The 21,209-nt window shown below is 36.6% G+C and overlaps 1 protein-coding gene across 4 annotated transcripts in view; it reads left to right on the top strand.

Annotated features, from left to right (window-relative positions):
* Nucleotides 1–21,209, top strand: part of ZPBP (zona pellucida binding protein) — a 119,263-nt gene that overhangs the window by 22,185 nt on the left and 75,869 nt on the right. For all 4 annotated transcript variants that reach the window (XR_015724079.1, XM_087861236.1, XM_045788498.2 and 1 more), the window contains one exon: nt 16,198–16,416. Coding sequence is in view for 3 of the 4 variants with exons in the window: in XM_087861236.1 (XP_087717362.1) it covers nt 16,198–16,416 (219 nt within the window). In the remaining variant the exon portion in view is untranslated. The remainder of the gene's footprint in view (nt 1–16,197; nt 16,417–21,209) is intronic.

Below are 21,209 nucleotides of genomic sequence, written 5' to 3'. Positions count from 1 at the left end.
CCGTGCAGTAGATACCGCTATGTTCTGTGTGCAGACACTGAGGCACAGAGGGGTTAAGTGACTCGGTCAGGGCCATGCTGTGAGAATGCAGGCAAATTCAGATGTGAATCTAGGAATTCTGATTCTGGAGTTGGTGTTCTTACCTTAAAGTTAATTTATATTATATAGGCACAAAAGCCAATCACATCCCTTTTTATCTTTTTTAATGTAAGCTCTTTAGTATATATATTTGGTATATAAATGGTATTTTAATTTAATTTAATTTTTTTTGGTATAGCTGACACACATTGTTAACGTTAGTTTCAGCTGTACAACATAGTGATTCAACAACTTTAAACTTTATGCTGTGCTCACCACGAGATACACATGTGTTTTTGTATTATGGAAATTAAATTGTTAGTATTTCTGTAAGAAGAATTCTATAAGGTAAAATCTTCTACAGAATATTCACAGTGCTATTTTTGATCGATTTTGCAGTTTCCCTATAAAGAGTGGACCAGTTTATATCCCTGACATACTATATGAAAACTTCATCTTTTATAAGATATTATATTTTCTGTTGGTTTGCGTGTGGCTTGTGCTGAGCAAGTTTCCTTGAATTAGAATAACTGAATTCACTTATAATTACATTACATTTTTATATATGAAATGTTTAAAATTTTAGAAAGTAACAAAAATAACATAACACCCAGAATTACTATCAGATTTAAATATGGCAAGATCATGGATGTATGGTGACTCATTGCTTTAATATGCCTGTCCTTAATTAGTAAATTTGAGCATTTCAAAGTATTTTTGGTACTTAGTAGATTGCGTTGCCTTTTCAATTTTGATGCCATTTTCATTTTGGATGGTTTGTCTTTTTCTCAGTAATTTATAGGGTCTTACCAGTCTGCATACCAGTCCTTTATCATATTGCAGTAGCTTCTGCCTATCTATTATTATCATGTTGTTCATACTCCAGAAGGTTCAAATATTGTTGTAGTGAGATTTACCAGCATTTTTTGAGTTGGGATTTTTTTCAGTTTGATTTTTTTCTGAGTTTGTGCCTTATACCTAGAAAATAAAAAGTTTCCTATATTTATTTGGTTGGCCTGTGTTTTTTTATTTTGTTTTTTAAGTAAAAGAGTTTGTTTGTTTGTTTATTTATTTATTTATTTGTGGCAAGTGAAGGGAGGGGCAGAGAGAGAGAGAAAGAATCTCAAGCAGACTCCGAGCTGAGTGTGGAGCCTGACGTGGGGCTCTGATCTCATGATCCTGAGATCATGACCTGAGCCAAAATCAAGAGTTGGACACTTAACTGACTGAGCCACCCATGGCCTGTGTTTTTTTAATTAAACTTTTTTATTTCCAGATAATTGTAGATTCATGCGTAGTTAAAAAATGCAGTCCAGAGATCCCATGTATGCTTTACCCAGCTTACCCTCATAGTGACATCTTGTGAAATGTAGTACATAATTAGGCCAAGATACTAAGTTTATATAGTACACTGATCTTAGTCAGATTCCTTCAGTTTTATAGTACTCCTTTGTGTGTGCTGTGTGTATTTAATTCTTTAAGTTTTAGCACAAGTGTAGTCTCCTGTATCCACTGCTACAGTTAAGATACATAGCAACACCAGCAACAGAAGTATACTTTGGGTTGTCCTTGTTTTTGGTTTTTTCTTTTTAAGATTTTATTTATTTATTTGAGAGACAGAGAGAGTGAGCAGGAGAGAGAGGGAGCACAAGCTGGGGTGGAGGGACAGGGGAAGAGGGAGAAGCAGACTCCCTGCTGAGCAGGGAGCCCAATGCAGGACTCAATCCCAGGACCTCGGGATCATGACTGAGCTGAAGGCAGACACTTAATGGACTGAGCCACCCGGGTGCCCCTGGGTTGTCCTTTTATATGCAGCCCATTTCCCTCTCACCACCTCATCATGACTTACAGCCACCATCTTCTCCAATTCTATAACTTCATCATTTCCAAATTATCACATAAGTAACAGGAACATAGTATATAATTTTACGGGATTGGCTTTTTTCATTTGGCTTAATTCTCTGGAAATCCATCTACGTTGTTGTGCGTGTTTATCATTCATTCCCTTTATTCTGAGCTGTATTCTGCAGTACAGATGTGCCACAGTCTGTTTAACCCCTCACCCGCTGAAGAACATCTAGATTGTTTCAGGCTTGAGGCTATAACATATAAAGTTGCTGTGAGCCTTGTGTATAGTTTTTTTGTGTAGATACAGGTTTTTATATCTGTGGGATAAATGCCCAAAGTGCATATAGGGTGGATCGTGTGACAGTTCCATATTAGTTTTATAAGAAATTGCCAAATTCTTTGCCACAGTGGCTGTGCCAGTTTACATGCTGACCAGCAGCCTCACTATATTCTCACCTGTATTTGGTGTTGTCATTATCTTTTATTTTAAACATTTTGATGGGTGTGAAGTGATTATCATTGTGGTTTTCATAAGTGTTTACCTAATGTCTATGGACATCAAACATAATTTATGAGCATATTTGCCATCTGTATACCCTCTGGTGAAATGTCTGTTGATATCTTTTGCCCATTTTCTAATTGGTTTGTTTGATATGTTACTATTTACTGTTTTGAGTTTCTTTTAAAAAACACATATTTCTATATATATTCTTTTGTAGGTTATGTTATTTGCAAATATTGTCTTATGGTCTGTATCATTTCAGTGTCTTATGGAGATTCTTTTTCTTTTTTTTTTTTTCTGAAGGGAGGAGATCCAGAATATATTTTTTTAATTTTCAGGTTTTTTTAACCTTTTGACCCCCTCATCTGTTTTTTCTACCCTTCACTACCTACCTGTGGCAACCACCAATCTGTTCTATGAGCTTTTCTTTCCTTTTTTTTTAAAAAAAGATTATACATATTAGAGAAATCATATAGTATTTGTCTTTCTCTGATTTATTTCACTTGGTATAATGCCTCCAAGGTCCATCCGTGTTGCCACATTTATACACACAAGTGCGCACACATTCAAATCCCAAGATTTCTTTAGCCATTCCACCATCAGTGGACACAGTTTCCTTATCTTGGCTTATGTTTAAGTAGTGCTGCAGTGAACATGGGGATGCAGATATCTTTTTGCATTAGTGCTTTTGTGGGGATAAATCCAGAAGTGGAATTGCTGGATCATATGGTTAGATCAATTTTAATTTCTTGAAGAACCTCCATACTGTTTTCCACTGTGGCTGCACCAGTTTGCATTCCCAAAAACAGTACATGAGGGTTCCCTTTCTCCATATCCTCACCAACACACGTTGTTTTCTGTCTTTGATACTAGCCATTCTAACAGGTGTGAGGTGATACATCATTGTGGTTTTGATTTGCATTTCCCTGATAATGATGTTGAATATTTTTTTCATGTACCTGTTGGCCATCTGTGTGTCTTTGGAAAAATGTTTATGTAAATCTTCTGCCTATTTTTAATTGGATTGTTTGTGTTTTTTTGCTGTTGAGTTGTATCAGGTCTTCATATATTTTTGGGTATGTCAGTTATATGATTTGCAGAAGTTTTCTTCTATTAGTAAGTTATCTTTTTTTATTTTGTTGATTGTTTCCTTTGCTGTGCAGAAGCTTTTTAGTTTCATGTAGTCCAACTTGTTTATTTTTGCTTTGGTTGGTTTATTCTTGGTGTCAGACTAGAAAAGTTGCCAAGGAGCTTGTCACCTAGATTTTCTTCTAGGAGTTTTATGGTTTCAGATCTTACATTCAGTTCTTTAATCTACTTTGAGTTAATTCATGTGCTTGGTGTAAGATAGTGATCCAGTTTTATTCTTTTCTATGGGTGGTCCAGTTTTCCCAGTACCATTAATTGAAGAGACTATGCTTCCCATCATTGCATGTTCTTTGCTCCTTTTTTGTAAATCAATTGCCTGTGTATATGTGGATTTATTTCTAGGCTCTCTAGTCTCTTCCATTTATCTGTCTCTGTACCATACTTTTTTCATTACTGTGGCTTCTAATAGAGTTTGAAATCAGGGAGCATGATGACTCCAGCTTTGTTCTTTCTCAAGATTCCTTTGGCTATTTGGAGTCTTTTGTGGTTCCCTACAAATTTTAGGATTGTTTGTTTTATTTTCTGTAAAAAGTGCTATTGGAATTCTGATAGGGATTTTATTGAATCAGATTGATTGGGGTAGTATGAACATTTTAGCTATATTAATTCTTACAATCCATGCACATGGACTATCTTTCCACGTATTTGTCTTCTTCTGTTTTTCTCCTTAATGTCTTGTAATTTGTAATAGTTTTGCAGAGCCAAAGTTTTTCAGTTTTTTTTATTTCGTGAGGTCTGTTTTATCAAAGTTGGTTATTAAACATACTTTTGATATCAAGTCTAAGAATTCTTTGCCTAGCCATAGGGAAAGATATCTTCCTATTTTTTCTAAAGTCTTACAGTTTCACTTTTAATGGCACACATTTTCAATGAATTTTTGTATAAGGTATGAGGTTTTACTTTTTATATATGGATATATAGTTGTGCCAGCTTCATTTCTTGCAAAGTCTATTCATTCTCTGACGAATTGTTTTTGTACCTTTGTCAAAAACCAGTTGAGAATGTTTGTGGGGGTCTATGTCTGGGTTCTCTAGTTTCTTCCATTGATCAATAGGTCTATTCCTCTGCCAGTACCACACTGTTGGTTAATATAACTATATAGAAACATTCAATACCACGTAGAGTGATTCCTCCTACTATCCTTTTTTGTGAAGATTGTTTTTGTGGTTTTCAGGCCTTCCCCTTTCCATATGAATTTTAGAATAATCTTGAATATATCTACAAAATGTCCTGCTGGAATTTCTATGGGAATTACATTTATTCTATAGATACATTTGGGGGAGAATTGTCACCTCTACTATAATGAGTGTTTCAATTCATGAACATGGTATATCTCTGTTTAATTAGGTCTTTTTTAATTTCTTTTATCTCTTATTTTTTAATCTATTATTATTTCTTTTATGTACATGTTAAGTACATACCTAAGTATATTATTTTGTTTTTTCAAACAATTATGGACGGTATTAGGTTTTAAATTTTGGATTCCACATGTTTATTGTTACTGTATAACCAATGCTTTATTATTTATGTCTTAATCTTATAACCTGTCATCCTGTTAAGGTTACTTAACAGTTCTAGAATCTTTTTATTTTGTAAATTCTTTGTGAAACAGTCATGTCATAAACACACAGGGGTAGTTTTATCTCTTCTTTTTTTCAATTTGTATACCTAGTTTTTCTTATTGTGGTGACTAGGACTTCTAAATTTTGCTGAATCAGAATGGTTAAAGTAGACATTCTTGCCTTGCTTGCAAATGTGATGCTACCTGCAGTTTTTATGTAGGTGCTCTTCATTAGGTTGAGGAAGTTTCCTATCCCAAGTTTGTTGGTTATGTGTGTACATATGGAAAATTGTTGGATTTTGTCAAGTGTTTCTTTTTCCTGCATTGTGATAGTTATGTGGTTTTTATTTTGTAGTGTATTACATTCATTGGTTTTGAAATGTTAAACCAACCTTGCATTTCTGGGATAAATCCCACTTGGTCATGATGTATAATTCTTTCAGTATGCTGTAAGATTCAGTTTGCTAGTGTTTTGTTAAAAGTTTTTGCATTCATAAGCGATTGGTCCATAGTTTTCTTGTGATAAATTTTTTGTGTGGTTTTGCTGTCAGGGTAATACTGGTCTCATAGTATGAATTGGGAACTTTTTCTTCATGTTCTGATTTTGGAAGATTTAATTAAGAATTGTTAACATTTCTTTAAATGTTTTCAGAATTTGGCGTGCCTGGGTGGCACAGTGGGTTAAACATCCAACTCTTAGTTTCAGCCATGAATTTCTCATATTTCTTTTTGTTATTCTAATTTTATTCCATTGTAGTCAGAGAAAATACTTTGTGTTTCAGTCCTTTTAAGTTTATTGAGATTAGTAGCTTAGAATATGCAACATCTTTGAGAATGTGCTATGAGCACTTGAGAAGAAAGTATATTCTGCTGCTGTTGGGTGAAGAGTTCTGTAGATACCTGTTAGTTCTGTTTGGTTCATGACATTACTCAAGTCTTCTATTTCTTTGTTGTTCTTCTGCCTGTTTGTTCTATTATGGTAAGAATGGTATTGATGTCTCTAACTAATAGTGTTAAGTTGTCTATTTCTTTTTTTATTTCTGTCAGGTTTTGTTTCGTTTTGGTGCTTTGTAATAAGGTCTGTCTGTGTTTATAATTGTTCTGTCTTACTGAGGGATTGTCCCTTTTATCTTAATAAAATGTTCCTCGTTTTTTCTAGGGAAAGTTTTTTTTTTTCATTTAAAGTCTATCTTGCCTGATAATTGTATAGCCACTTCTGCCTTCTTGTGTTTGCTGTATGCATAGTGTATCATTTTTCATCTCATTGCTTTCAATTTATTTGTATCGTTTAAGGTAATGTGTGACTCATGTAGACACCAAATAGTTGATATTGCTTTTTCAATCTAGTTTCACAGTGTCTGCCTTTTAATTAGATAGTATCATTCTTTCACATTTAACATTATTTTTATATAATTAGATGTACACTCTTGTTTTATTTCTTGTTTCATGAATGTTCCTCTATTTCTCATTATTTCTTTTGAAGTAAATGCATATTTTTAATGCAACATTTTAATTTCTTTAATGATTTTTCACTATTTATTTGAGTTATTCCCTTATTGATTGTTCTGAGACTTACCACATATATCTTAGCCTATCACAATCACCTTGACATTTATACTAACTTAATTCCAGTGAGATATAGAAATGTTACTCTTATGTATATATATATTCCCTTTTCCTGCTTTTTGTGGTATTAATATTATACATGCTCTATTTGTAAATGTTGTACAACTAACAATACATAGTTATTATTTTATATAGTTTTATGTGTTTCTGAGAAGCCAGAAATAGAAAGGAGAGAAAGTGTATGTTTATTGATTTTATCAGTCTTCTTGTTGATCATTTTTGATTTTCTTCATTTGCTCCCATGTATCAAGTTACCATCTGTAGTCATTTCCGTAGCCCCATATGGGGGACCTTTGGTATATCATATACAGATTCTTTTATACAATTGCTCTTTAAATCCATAAAGAGGAAAATAGTAGAAGAAATATGCACTTATATTGTCTTTGTAATTACATAATTACCTTTACTGAAGCACTTTGTTTTTCGGTGTAGATTCACATTATTGACTGAAGTCATGTTTTTTCAGTCTGAAGAACTACTTTTAACTGATTCATTTTTTGGCCACATCACATCTGCCGAGCCCCTTGGTCCATTTCTCCTTTTACTGTTTTCATTTTTCAACTGCAGTATGTCCACTTGGTTCATTTTTTATAATTCTGACTTTATAGATATTCTCTAGTGAGATTGTCATTGCACCCTCTGTCTTTAATCATAATTTCCTTTTGTTATTTTAACATTTTCTTTCTTTTTTTTTTTTTTTTTTTTTTTTGTGCTCAAGCCAGGGGAAGGGGCAGAGGGGGAGAGAGAGACAGAATCCCAAGCAGTCTCCATGTTCAGTGTGGAGCCAGACATGAGACTGAATCTCATGACCCTGAGATGCCATCCTGAGCCAAAACCAAGTGGAAGGCTCAATGGACTGAGCCACCCAGGCACCCGTTTTAACATGTTTATGATGAATGCTTTGAAATATTTATCTTTTAAATCTCACATCTGAGCATTTTCTTGTTTACTGTTCCCTAGTTTTTTCCAATACATGAGTCATACTTTCCTGTTTCCTTGTTGACTCAAATTTTTTTCCAGAAACTGGACTTTTTAGGTAGTATAGGAACTCTGGGTAGTGACCCACACCCCTGCCCTCCCCAGGCTTGTGATAATTATTTCATATTTATTTGCTTAGCAAGTGCCTACAGCATTTCTCTGAAGTTCACTCCTCAGCCACCATAACACAAAAACATCCCACTCCTCCCCTACAAACCTCCCCCCTCCAGTTTCTTTTAGGAAGGTGCCGCTTGAGTGTACCCACAGCAGTCTGATGCATCTTTTGTTTTCAACAATGCCCTGGGCATAAATTCCTCTGAAGACTAATCCAGTTAAATTTGGGTTCCTTTGAAAGGATACTCCCCAGGTCAGTGTTAGATTTTTTTCTGACCCCAGGATAGCTCTTCCCTGCTGACTTTTCCGGTGTTGCTCTCTGACAGGAATGAGTAAGAAGAACATCAGGGATCTTTCCCACAGCAGTGTCTCCTGGAACAACAAAATTGGGGAAACTTTAAGCTAAGGGTGCATCCATATTTATGAAAGGGTTTGCTGGGGGTGGGGGATACAGGTTGAAGTTGGGCAAAAAGTCATCTTAAGGTGGCAGAGTCCAATCAACGTCCTGAAGGTCGGCAGGGGTGGGCATCATCAGGTCTCTGGCTCCAGTGGGTCCAGTGTCTGAGTGCTCAGATTGGTTTAGATCCTGTGAAGGTAACTCAAGTGTGCATCAGTCAGACCTCTCTTTTGAATCAGCACTCAGAGTTTGTGTGGTTGTTTGTTTGTTTGCTTACAATTTTTTTGTTTGTCTTTCCACAAAGATTATGTCTGTTATCAGAAAAGTAGTGGATAATAGATGATGAACATTGCTGGCTCTGGTTACTACAAGAAAATATTTAGCCTTCCCTAGTTTGTACACACACTTCTTCCTCCCCAGCCAGGGCCTCAGCCATCAGCCCATGGAGTGGACGAGGATTGTGTTGCTGGCAAATGTCATTTCACCTCCTGGGTGGTGCCTCATTTTCCCTACTCTTACCCAGAAGAATGTGTTTAAATCACTTTGCGTTCCCTGAGCAATAGTGTGCAAGTTCACAAAGGGAGTGATTGGACTACATCACTCAGCTTCTTCGTGGCTTTGAAGTTTTAACACAGATTCTTTTAAAAGGTGATGATAGAATAAAATGCAGTAAACTGCGGTCTGCTCATAATTAATTGAGATAGTTATCATAACTAACTAGCACTTTTTAAATTTTATTTATTTTATTTTTATTATATTATGTTAGTCACCATACAGTACATCCCTGGTTTTTGATGTAAAGTTCGATGATTCATTAGTTGCGTATAACACCCAGTGCACCATGCAATACGTGCCCTCCTTACTACCCATCACCAGCCTATCCCATTCCCCCACCCCCTCCCCTCTGAAGGCCTCAGTTTGTTTCTCAGAGTCCATAGTCTCTCATGCTTCATTCCCCCTTCTGATTACCCCCCTTTCTTTATCCTTTTCTTCTCCTACCGATCTTCCTAGTTCTTATGTTCCATAGATGAGAGAAACCATATGATAATTGTCTTTCTCTGTTTGACTCATTTCACTTAGCATTATCTCCTCCAGTGCCGTCCATATTGCAGCAAATGTGGAGAAATCGTTCTTTTTGATAGCTGAATAATATTCCATTGTATATATGGACTACAACTTCTTAATCCATTCATCTGTTGAAGGGCATCTCAGCTCCTTCCACAATTTAGCTGTTGTGGACAGAGCTGCTATGAACATTGGAGTGCATATGGCCCTTCTCTTCACTACGTCTGTATCTTTGGGGTAAATACCCAGTAGTGCAATGGCTGGATCATAGGGTAGCTCAATTTTTAACTTTTTAAGGGACCTCCACACTGTCTTCCAGAGTGGCTGTACCAACTTGCATTCCCACGAACAATGTAGGAGGGATCCCCTTTCTCCACATCCTCTCCAACAATTGTTGTTTCTTGCCTTGTCCATTTTTGCCATTCTAACTGGTGTAAGGTGGTATCTCAGTGTGGTTTTGATTTGAATTTCTCTGATGGCTAATGATTTTGGACATTTTTTCATGTGTCTGTAGGCCATTTGTATGTCTTCATTGAAAAAGTGTCTGTTCATATCCTCTGCCCATTTTATGATTTGTTTGTTTCTCGTGTATTGAGTTTGAGAAGGTCTTTGTAGATCGTGCATACCAGTCTTTTATCTGTACTATCATTTGCAAATATCTTCTCCCATTCCGTGGGCTGCCTCTTAGTTTTTTTGACTGTTTCCTTAGCTGTGCAGAAGCTTTTTATCGTGATGAAGTCCCACAACTTCATTTTATCTTTTGTTTCTCTTGCCTTTGGAGATGTGTCATGAAGAAGGTTGCTGTGGCTGATGTCAAAGAGGTTGCTGCCTATGTTCTCCTCTAGGATTTTGATGGATTCCTTTCTCACATCAAGGTCTTTCATCCATTTAGAGTTTATCTTTGTGTATGGTATGAGAGAGTGGTCAAGTTTCATTCTTTTGCATGTAGCTGTCCAATTTTCCCAGCACCATTTATTGAAGAGACTGTCTTTTTTCCACTGGATATTTTTCCTGCTTTGTCAAAAATTAGTTGCCCAAAGAGGCGAGGGTCCATTTCTGGGTTCTCTATTCTGTTCCATTGGTCTCTGTGTCTGTTTTTGTGCCAGTACCATGCTGTCTTTGTGATCACAGCTTTGTAGTACAGCTTGAAATCTGTCATTGTGATGCCCCCAGCTTTGTTTTTCCTTTTCAACAATTCCTTGGCAATTCGGGGCCTTTTCTGGTTCCATACAAATTTAAGGGCTATTTGTTCCATTTCTTTGAAAAATGTCATTGGTATTTTGATTGGGATAGCATTGAAAGTGTAGATTGCTCTGGGTAGCATGGACATTTTAACTATGTTAATTCTTCCAATCCATGAGCATGGAATATTTTTCCATCTTTTTGTGTCTTCTTCAATGTCTTTCAAGAGTGATTTGTATTTCTAGAATATAGGTCCTTTACGTCTCTGGTTAAGTTAATTCCAAGGTAACGTATGATTTTTGGTGCTATTATAAATGGGATGGATTCCCTAATTTCTCTTTCTTCAGTCTCATTATTAGTGTATAGAAATGCAACTGATTTCTGAACATTGATTTTGTATCCTGCCACATTACTGAATAGCTGCATAACTTCTAATAGTTTCGGAGTGGATTCTTTTGGGTTTTCCATATAGAGTATCATGTCATCTGCGAAGAGAGACATTTTGACTTCTTTGCCGACTTGGATACATTTTATCCCTTTTTGTTGTCTGATTGCTGTTGCAAAGACTTCTAGTACTATGTTGAATAATAGTGGCGAGAGTGGGGATCCTTGTAGTGTTCCTGATCTTAAGGGAAAGGCTTCCAGCTTTTCCCCATTGAGAATGATATTTGCTGTAAGCTTTTAATAAATGGTTTTTATGAGATTGAGGAATGTACCCTCTATTCCTACACTCTGAAGGGTTTTAATCAGGAAAGGATGCTGTATTTTCTCAAATGCTTTTTCTGCATCTATTGAGAGGATCGTATGGTTCTTGACTCTTTTCTTGCTGATATGATCTATCACACTGATTGATTTGCAAATGTTGAACCACCCTTGCATCCCAGGGATGAATCCCACTTGGTCATGATGATAATCCTCTTAATGTACTGTTGGATTCTATTAGCCAGGATCTTGTTGGGATTCTATTAGCCAGGATCTTGTTGAGGATTTTAGTATCCATATTCATTAGGGAAATCGGTCTGTAATTCTCCTTTTTGATGGGGCCTTTGCCCGGTTTGGGGATCAAGGTAATATTGGCCTCATAGAATGAGTTTGGTAGCCGTCCTTCTGTTTCTATTTTTTTAAATAGCTTTAGGAGAATAGATATTATTTCTTCTTTGAATGTTTGGTAGAATTCCCCGGGAAAATCATCCGGTCCTGGAGGTTTTTTTTTTTTTTTTTTTTGGAAGGTTTTTTTTATCACTCTTTCCATCTATTCATAATTAATTGGCCTATTTAAAAAATCAATTTCTTCCTGTTTCAGTCTTGGTAGTTTATCCGTTTCCAGGAAGGCCTCTATCTCTTCCAGATTGCTTAATTTATTGGCATAAAGCTGTTGATAAAAGTTTCTAATAGTCCGTCCAATTTCATTAGTGTTGGTTGTGACCTCTCCTTTTTCATTCATAATTTTATTTGTTTGGGTCCTTTCTCTATTCTTTTGGATAAGTCTTGGCAGTGGTTTGTCAATTTTATTGATTCTCTCAAAGAACCAGCTTCTAGTTCTGTTGATCTGCTCTACTGTACTCCTGTTTTCTAATTCATTGATTTCTGCTCTAATCTTGATCAACTGCTTTCTCATGCGTGGATTAGGCCTGTTCCTCTGTTGCTGCCAGCTTCTTGAGGTGAGAATGTAAAAACTACATTTTAAATTTTTCTATTATTTTGAGCGAGGCTTGGATGGCTATGTATTTCCCTCTTAGGACTGCCTTTGCAGTATCCCATAACTTTTGGACCATTGTGTTTTCATTCTCGTTGGTGTCCATAAATTGTTTAAATTGATTTTTGATTTCCTGGTTTATCGAATCATTCTTGAGCAGGATGGTTCTTAGTCTGCATGTGTTTGAGTTTCTTCCAAATTTTTCCTGTGGTTGAGTTCCAATTTCAAAGCATTGTGGTTTGAGAATATGCAGGTAATAATTTCAGTCTTTTGGTATCGGTTGAGACCTGTTTTGTGACCCAGAACATGGTCTGTTCTTGAGAATGTTCCATGGGCATTAAAATGAGTATTCTTTGGTTCTGGGGTGTAGTGTTCTATATATATCTATGAGGTCCAACTCGTTGAGTATGGCATTCAAAGCTCTTGTTTCTTTGCTGATTTCTTGCTTAGGTGATCTGTCTATTGCTGATAGTGGATTGTTGGGGTACCCTACTATTAGTATATTTTTATCTATATGTCTCTTTATTGTGGTTAAGAGTTGGCTTGTGTATCTTGCTGCTCCCCTTTTGGGGGCATATATAATTATAATTGTCATATCCACTTGTTGGATACATCTTTTAAGAATAATATAGTGCCCTTCTGTATCTTTAACTATAGTCTTTAGTTTAAAATCCAATCTGTCTCATATGAGAATTGCTATCCCAGCTTTCTTTTGAGGTCCATTGGCACGAAAGATGGTATTCTATTCCTTTACTTTCAGTCTGGATGTATCTTTAGGTTCAAAATGAGTCTCTTGTAGACAGCAAATGGCTGGGTCATGTCTTTTTATCCAATGTGCAACCCTGTGGTACTTTATGGGAGCATTTAGGCCATTTACATTGAGACTGTTTATTGAGAGATATGATTTTAATGATGCCATGTTGCCTCTAAAGTCTTTGTTTCTATAGATTGTGACTTTCTGTTCTGTATCACTCTTGGGGCCTTTTTACCTTTATAGAAGCCCCCTTAATATCTCCTGTAGGGCTCGTTTCTTGGTTATGAAATTGGTCAATGACTGGCTGTTCTGGAAGGTCTTTATTTCTTCATCAATTCTGAATGACAGCCTTTCTGGATAAAGGATCCTTGGCAGCATGTTTTTCTCTGAAAGAGCTTTAAAAATGCCCCCCCAACCCTTTCTCTCATTCCAGGTCTGTGTAGACAGGTCTGACGTAATTCTGATACCTTTGCCTTGGTACGTGAGAAATTTCTTTGCCCTGGCCGCTTTCAATACCGTATCCTTGAATCTAATATTTGCGAAATGCACTATGACATGACGTGGTGTAGGTTTGTCATGGTTGAGCTTGGGAGGGGTCCTCTCTGCCTCTTGGACACGAAAGCTTGTTTCCTTTGCTAGATTAGGGTGTTTTCAGCTACAATTTGTTCAAATATCTCTTCTAGACCTCTGTTTTTCTCCACCCCCTCAGGGATGCCAATGATTCTGACATTGGAACATTTCATTGAGTCAGTAATCTCCCGTAACCTACATTCTTGAGATTGGATTTTGTTGAGCCACGTTTTTATTTTAGCTTTCTCTTCTACTAACCCATCCACCAATTCGCTGATACATTCTTCTGCCTCATTCACCCTGGCCGTCAGAGCCTCTAGTTTTGACTGCATTTGGCTCATAGAATTTTTCATTTCTGCCAGATTCGCCCTCATTTCCACCCTTAGAGATTCTATATTCTCATTAACATTTTTGTTAATACTTTTTTCAAGTCTGCACATCATCTTGACCATTGTTACTCTGAATTCCATTTCTGATAATTTGGTTATATCCATATCCATTAGTTCTGTGGTAGAGGCTACAGACTCATTGTCTTTTCTTTGCTGGGGGAGATTTCTCCTCCTCATCATTCTAATGAGGAGAGGTTGCGGGCTTGTCCAGAGCCCAGATTATTGACCAGGACTCAGGCAGCGCACACTTGTTTTATAGGGACCTTAGGGATATGGGCTTCTTGATTTTTCAGCCTGCCTTCTGGGGGAAGGGCCTGCCCCGCCGATACTCAGGCAACCCTGTTTGGGTAGAGTCTCTGTGTCCCCTGGGATGGGGGATGGGGATGGGCACACCTTGAGCCGGTATTTCCAGGCTTTTGTTCTCTGGTGGCTTTCCCTGGCAGTTTGCTGTGCCTCTTCTGAGAGTCTGAGCAGCAGTAGCCGAATCTCAGCCTTTGTCTCAGAACAGAGGGATCGCAGACTCTTCTCCATTGATGTTCTGGCCACTTTAACTCTGTTTCTGTTGGTGCTGCTCAACCCTGCAGCGTCCCTGAATGTGCACCCCACCGCCGGAGTCCCAGCCCTCACTTCCAGGGCTGGCGCGTCTCTGTCCTTTGTGTTTCTAACACCGCCAGTCGCCAGCCGCCCCCGCCCCCGCGCTCCGGAGCTCCGTCTCAGTGTGGCTCGAGGGCGCTCCAAAGCTCCGGCTGTCAGACTGGTCGCCCACGTTCCCTGGCTCATGGTCTCAGTCCGCTCTCTAGTCCGCCCACTCCCCCGTGCATGTGGCTACCTCTTCCTGGTGCCCGAATGCGGCAGCTCCCTCCCCCTTCCATTTATCTTTTGATATCCGTGCGCGGTTTCACGGCTTCGTACCTCAATACTCACTGCTGGAGATGTTCATTTGTACAGATCCAGATGTATCTTCCTGCGTCTCAGGCTGATTCTGTGGATGTTCAGGATGGTCTGGTACCTATCCAGCTCGCCTCAGGGGACCAGCTGGAAAAGGGGTCCCCTACTCCCCCGCCATCTTTGGAAATTGGAGTTTCTGATCAAAATAGCACTGGGAATTTTATCATTAATTTATTGTTCCTGATACAATTAGACTGTCTCCTGGTCTGGCACAGGCTGTTCATTCCTATATGCTTTCCTAAGATGGCCGGGGCCTGAAATCACTTTTCTTATGCCCAGAAAGCTATGTCTTTCTTTTTCTGGGAACCCCCATCTCTTTCTGCTTACATTAGGACCATTGTCAGAGGTTATAATGGTTGTTTTCTAAAAGTAATTGACATTACTTTCATTGGGAAATGGGCTTGTACCGTTTCTCCAACTGTCTTGTCATGCTGCTATAATTGTTTTAATATTTTTAGTCATCATTACTTCATTGGATATGCCATTTTTTATTTAGCAGTATTTTATTTTAAAGGGTTTGACAGATTTTCGTTGTTGATTTTGATTTTGTTGTCATTGTGTCACAGAATGTGGTTACATTATATATATATATATATATATATACACACATATATATATATACACACACACACATATATACATATATATATAAAATTATGGATTCCTATCATTTTTATATTTCTCCTATTATTTCAGTGAGATTTCAAAATGGTTAGAAAAAACATTCTCAGTTTCAGATATTGTAATGGAACTCAATAAAACTGGTAGATTTATGAGAAACATACTAGTTTTTCCCTATAGTTAGTAATTACAGGGCTAGTGTTTATTTTAAGATGAATATTTAAACTTAGAGAACTTTTATTCCTAAGTTTTAGGAAGAATAATGTATTGGTTAAGGGCACAAACTATGTATGGGGTAGGCTTCTTGGTTAGAATCTTAATTTTGGTTTTTTTGAAAATTTATTTATTTTTGAGAGAGAGCATGAGAGGGCAAGCGAGCAGACCAGTGGGGAGTGGGGGAGGCCAGAGGAAGAGGGAGAGAATCTCAGATTCCCTGCTGAGCACAGAGCCTGAGATGGGGCTCAACCTCACAACCCTGAGATCTTGACCTGAGCTGAAATCAAGCGTTGAACCCTTGACCAACTGAGCCACCCAGGCACCCAGAATCTTAGTTTTGATACCATAGGCATCGGACATGTGACATAATCCCTGTATCCCTGTTTCCTCAGTATGGGTATAAAAATACTATGAACTTATTCCAAGCAATGATTTCTTAGTAGTTGCAATATATTTTAATCGTTTAAATAATGACTTTTGTGTTGTTCTTTAATTTTTTACAGCTTATCGTGAGCCTCATTATTATTACCAGTTCACAGCTCGATATCATGCAGCTCCCTGCAATAGTATCTATAATATTTCCTTTGAGAAGAAACTTCTTCAGATTTTAAGCAAATTGGTTCTTGACCTTTCCTGTGAAGTTTCTTTACTGAAGTCGGAATGCCATCGTGTTAAAATGCAAAGAGCTGGTTTGCAAAATGAATTGTTCTTTACATTTTCAGGTAAGTATATACAATTCTTTAATGAAAACAAATTGAAAACAAAAAGCAAATTTTGAAGACATGGGAATTACCTGCAGCATTTTTTGAAAGTAAATGTTATAGATCTGAATATGTTTCATGTTCTCTTAGTTCTGATAGGCCCCCAAATAAAATTCTTCTTAATAAAAAGTTGGCACTCTCAATAATAACTAAGCCTTGCTGTGGTAATTCACTAAAGAATAGAATTTAGTATAAAGAAATGTCTGTTGTGATATTTAGCTGTTATAAAGATTTAATCTGTAAAAGCATCTAATAACATGAGTTAATATTATAGACCAGAGGGACCATTCTAACAGCTTACAGTGCTTTTCCTAATAAGACAGAGTGGAGGCCCAATGTTTTCTTGAAAACAAAGAATTGATTTTGTACCTATATGTATATTTATAAAAGGCCCGTTTATGAATAAACTCTGTGGAATAACTCTCCATATGTTTTTATTGGGTCCCCTTGGCAATAGGACTCATTCTCTTTCCATCTCAAATGATATTGCTTGCTGTTTTCCTTTCCTCCTTACTCTGTCCTTGATTCCTCTGCTGCTGATGTTTGATTGTGCTCACCCATTTCTTCAATTTTTCGGGGTTTTGTTTGTTTTGGTTTGATTTTGGTTTGGCTTTTTGCCATCTAGGATTGAATTTTTAGACAAAACTGAGATGTGAAGCTTTACAGGAAAAAAATGAGAGTTCAACCCCATTTTCACTGTCTTTTATCTTCTTTACTACCTTTCTCCCTCTCCAGAAAATTTTGAAAGTTAGTCTATGAGACTGAGACAAAGTATCACAGTAAGACTCTTTCTTTAGCTCTTCAAGGACTCACTGTTAGCATCCATGAGTTATGAGGTCTTTGTACCCAGTGTGTTTAATAAGTGCTATTAATAAGCATTTAATAGTCCTTAGAAGACCTTGAAAGTAAAGTTGAACTCATAAGAGGAAAGAGATGATATACAATTGAAATGAGGCATTGTGGGCTTGGTATGCATTTAATAACTAATGATGTTGAACATCTCATGTGCTTATCAGCCATTTGTATATCTTTTTTGGAGAAAACTGTATTCAAATTCTTTGCCCAATTTTTGTTATCTTTCCAGCTTTATTGAAACAAATTGGCATATAACAGTATGTAAGTTTAAGAAGTATGACATAAGGATTGTGTGTGTGTGTGTGTGTGTGTGTGCGTGTGTGTGTATGTACAAATATGTATAAATGATCACAACAAAGTTAACACATGATCTCTTATAGTTACAATTTATTTTATCTTATTTTTTTATAGTGAGAACTTTTAAAATCTTTTCTTTTAGCAGTTTTCAAAGATACACTACATTATTATTAACTATACTCACATTATATCCCACATAACTCACACTCTACATTATATCCGTGTGCTTATCCTTCTTATAACTACAAATTTGTACCCTTTGTCTACTTTTATACATTTTCCTCAGGCCTCACCTGCTACCCCAGCAACCACCAATCAGTTCGCTGTTCCTGTGAGTGATTTTTGTCTATTCTATATGTAAATGAGATCATAAGTATTTATTTTTCTCTGTCTGACTTAATTCACTTAGCACAATGCCTTCAAGGTCCATCTACTTTGTTGCAAATGGCAGAATTTCCTTAATTTTCATAGCTAAATACTGTTCCATTGTGTATGGACACACACACACACACACACACACACACACACACACGGACAATTTTTCCCTCACTGTGAAGAACGTTCCTAGTTTGACGTAGTTCCACATGTTTTTTTGTTTGTTTTGTTTTCATTTTTTGTGCTTTCGGGTGTCCTATTCATAAAGTCATTGGCATGTTCACTGTCAAGGAGCTTTCTTGTATGTTTTCTTCTAGGAATTTTGTGGTTTATATCTTACATTTAAATCTTTAATCCAACTCAAATTAATTTTTGTGAGTGGTGTGAGATCGGAGTCCAGTTTCATTCTTTCGCATGTGACTTACTGTTTGGTTTTCCCAGTACAATTTATTGTAGAGACTATCTCTTCTCCATTGAGTGTTCTTTTCTCCTTGACTTTATGTGCATGGGTTTATTTCCTGGGCTCTCAGTTCTGTTCCATAGATCTGTGACTGTTTTTATGCCAGTACCATACTGTTTTGATTACTATACCTTTGTAATGTACATTGAAATTAGAAGTGTTTTCTTTCTTAGAAATACATTGGCTATTCAGGGTCTTTTGTGGTCGCATAAGAGTTTTAGTATTTTTTAAATATATTTCTGTAAAAAATGCTGGTGGAATCTTGGTAGAGATTGTATTGAATCCATAGATTGCTTTGGGTTGTATGGACATTTTAACAGTGTTGATTCTTTAAATTCATGAACATGGGATATCTTTCTATTTATTTGTGAGTCTTCAGTTTCCTTATCAATATCTTACTGTTTTCAGCGTATAGATCTTTTGCCTTATTGTTTAAATTTTTCCTAAGTATATTATTATTTTTGATGTTATTATAAGTGGGATTGTTTTCTTTATTTCTTTTAAAGTGATATGTCATTGTTGTATAGAAATGCAGTTGATATTTGTATGTTGATTTTATGTCCCACAAGGTTACTGGATTTGTTTATTAGGTCTGACAATTTTTTTGGTGGTCTTTTTGGTTTTCTGTATATAAGATCACATCATCTGCAGAGACAGTTTACTTATTCATTTTTTATTCAAATGCCTTTTATTTCTTTTTCTTGCTTGATTGCTTGGTCTAGGACTTCTAATACTATGATTTTATTGGAATGGTGAGAGTAGGCACCCTTGCCTTGTTCTTGATCTTAGAGGAAAATCTTTCAACCTTTTACCATTGAGTATGATGTTAGCTGTGGGCTTGTCGTATATGGCTTTTATTATGTTGGAGTTCTTTCCTTTTATACCCTGTTTATTAGGAGTTTTTATTGTGAGTGGCTATTGAATTTTGCCAAATACTTTTGCATCAGTTGAGATGATCGCGGGATTTTATTTTTCATTCTACTAATGTGATGTATCACACTTGCTGATTTGCATATGTTGAACCATCCTTGCATTCCAGGGATGAATGCTCTTTGATCATAGGGTATGAAGCTTTTAATGTGCTATTGAATTTGGTTTGCTAGTATTTTGTTGAGAATCTTTCCTTCTATATTCATCAGAGATATTGGTCTATAGTTTTCACTTCTTGTAGTCTCCTTATCTAACTTTGGTATCAGGACATGTAAAATGAGTTTGGACATGTAACCCGTTCTTCAGTTCTTTGGAAGAATTTGAGAAGTATTAACATTAATTTTTTTAAAAATGTTTGGCAGAATTCACCAGTGAAGATACCTGGTTCTGGGATTTTTGTTTTGGGGCTGATTCAATCTCTATTGCTATTGATCTGTTCAGATTTTCTATTTCATCATGATTCAGTCCTGTTAGATTGTATGTTTTAAGAATGTACCCATTTCTGGGATGCCTAGGTGATTTAGTCAGTTAAGCATTTGACTCTTTGATTTCAGCTCAAGTCATGATCTCAGCATCATGAGATGGAGTCCCATGTTGGGCTCTGCGCTCAGCGTGGAGTATGCTTGACATTCTCTCTCTTTCTCTCCACCTCTGCCCTTACCCCTCTCTCCCCGCTTGTTCTCTCTCTCTCTCTCAAATAAATAAATAAAATCTTTTTTTTTTTTTTTTAAGGAAGGTACTCATGTCTTCCAGGTTGTCAAGTTTTTGGCATATTGTTATTCATAGCAGTCTCTAATGATCCTTTGTATTTCTGTGCTATCAGTTGTAATGTCTCCTCATTCATTTATAATTTTACTTATTTGAGCCTCTCTTTTTTCTTGCTTATCTAGCTAAAAGTTATCAATTTACTTTTTCAAAGAACCAGCCGTCATTTTTGTTACTAATATCTATTTTTTCCTATTCCCTATTCCATTTATTTCTGCTTTCATTTTTGTAAGATTTTATTTTAATTCCAGTTAGTTAACATACAATGTTATATTAGTTTCAGGTGTACATTCTAGTAATTCAACACTTCCATACATCACCCTGTGCTCATAATGACAAGTGCACTCGTTAATCCCAATCACACATTTAACCCATCCCCCTACAAACCTCCCCCTTGGATTGGAAGAACAAATATTGTTAAAATGTCTATACCACCCAAAGCAATCTATACATTTAATGCGACCCTTTTCAAAATACCAAAATATATTTTTCACAGAACTAGAACAAACAATCCTAACATTTGTATGGAACCACAAAAGACCCTGAAGAGCCAAAACAATCTTGAAAAGTAAAGGCAAAGCTTGGAGGCATCACAATTCTGGACTTCAAGTTATATTACAAATGCTATGGTGATCAAAACGGTATGGTACTGGCACAGAAATAGACACATAGATCAGTGGAACAGATTAAAAAACCCAGAAATGAACTCATAGCTATACAATCAGTGAATCTTCAACAGAGCAAAAAAGAATATCCAAAGGGAAAAAGACAGTCTCTTCAACAAATGGTGTTGGGAAAACTGGACAGTTACATGTGAAAGGATGACTAAAGACCTAAATGTGAGACCTGAATGTATAAAGTCCTAGAAGAGAACCCAGGCATGTCTCCAGAGGCAAGGGAAACAGAAGCAAAAATAAACTATTGGGACTTAATCAAGATAAAAAGATTTGCACATCAAAGGAAACAATCAACAAAGCTAAAAGGCAACCTATGGAATGGGAGAAGATACTTGCAGATGATACATCTGATAAAGGTTTAGTATCCACAATAGGTAAAGAATTTGTAAAACTGA

The sequence above is a fragment of the Ursus americanus genome, chromosome 3 (genome assembly GCF_024610735.1).
Source record: "Ursus americanus isolate L20-20 chromosome 3, mUrsAme1.1.p, whole genome shotgun sequence".
In the NCBI taxonomy this organism is placed as follows: domain Eukaryota; kingdom Metazoa; phylum Chordata; class Mammalia; order Carnivora; family Ursidae; genus Ursus; species Ursus americanus.
Note: the sequence above shows the minus strand (reverse complement) of the source record. Positions and strands in the feature narration are given on the sequence as shown.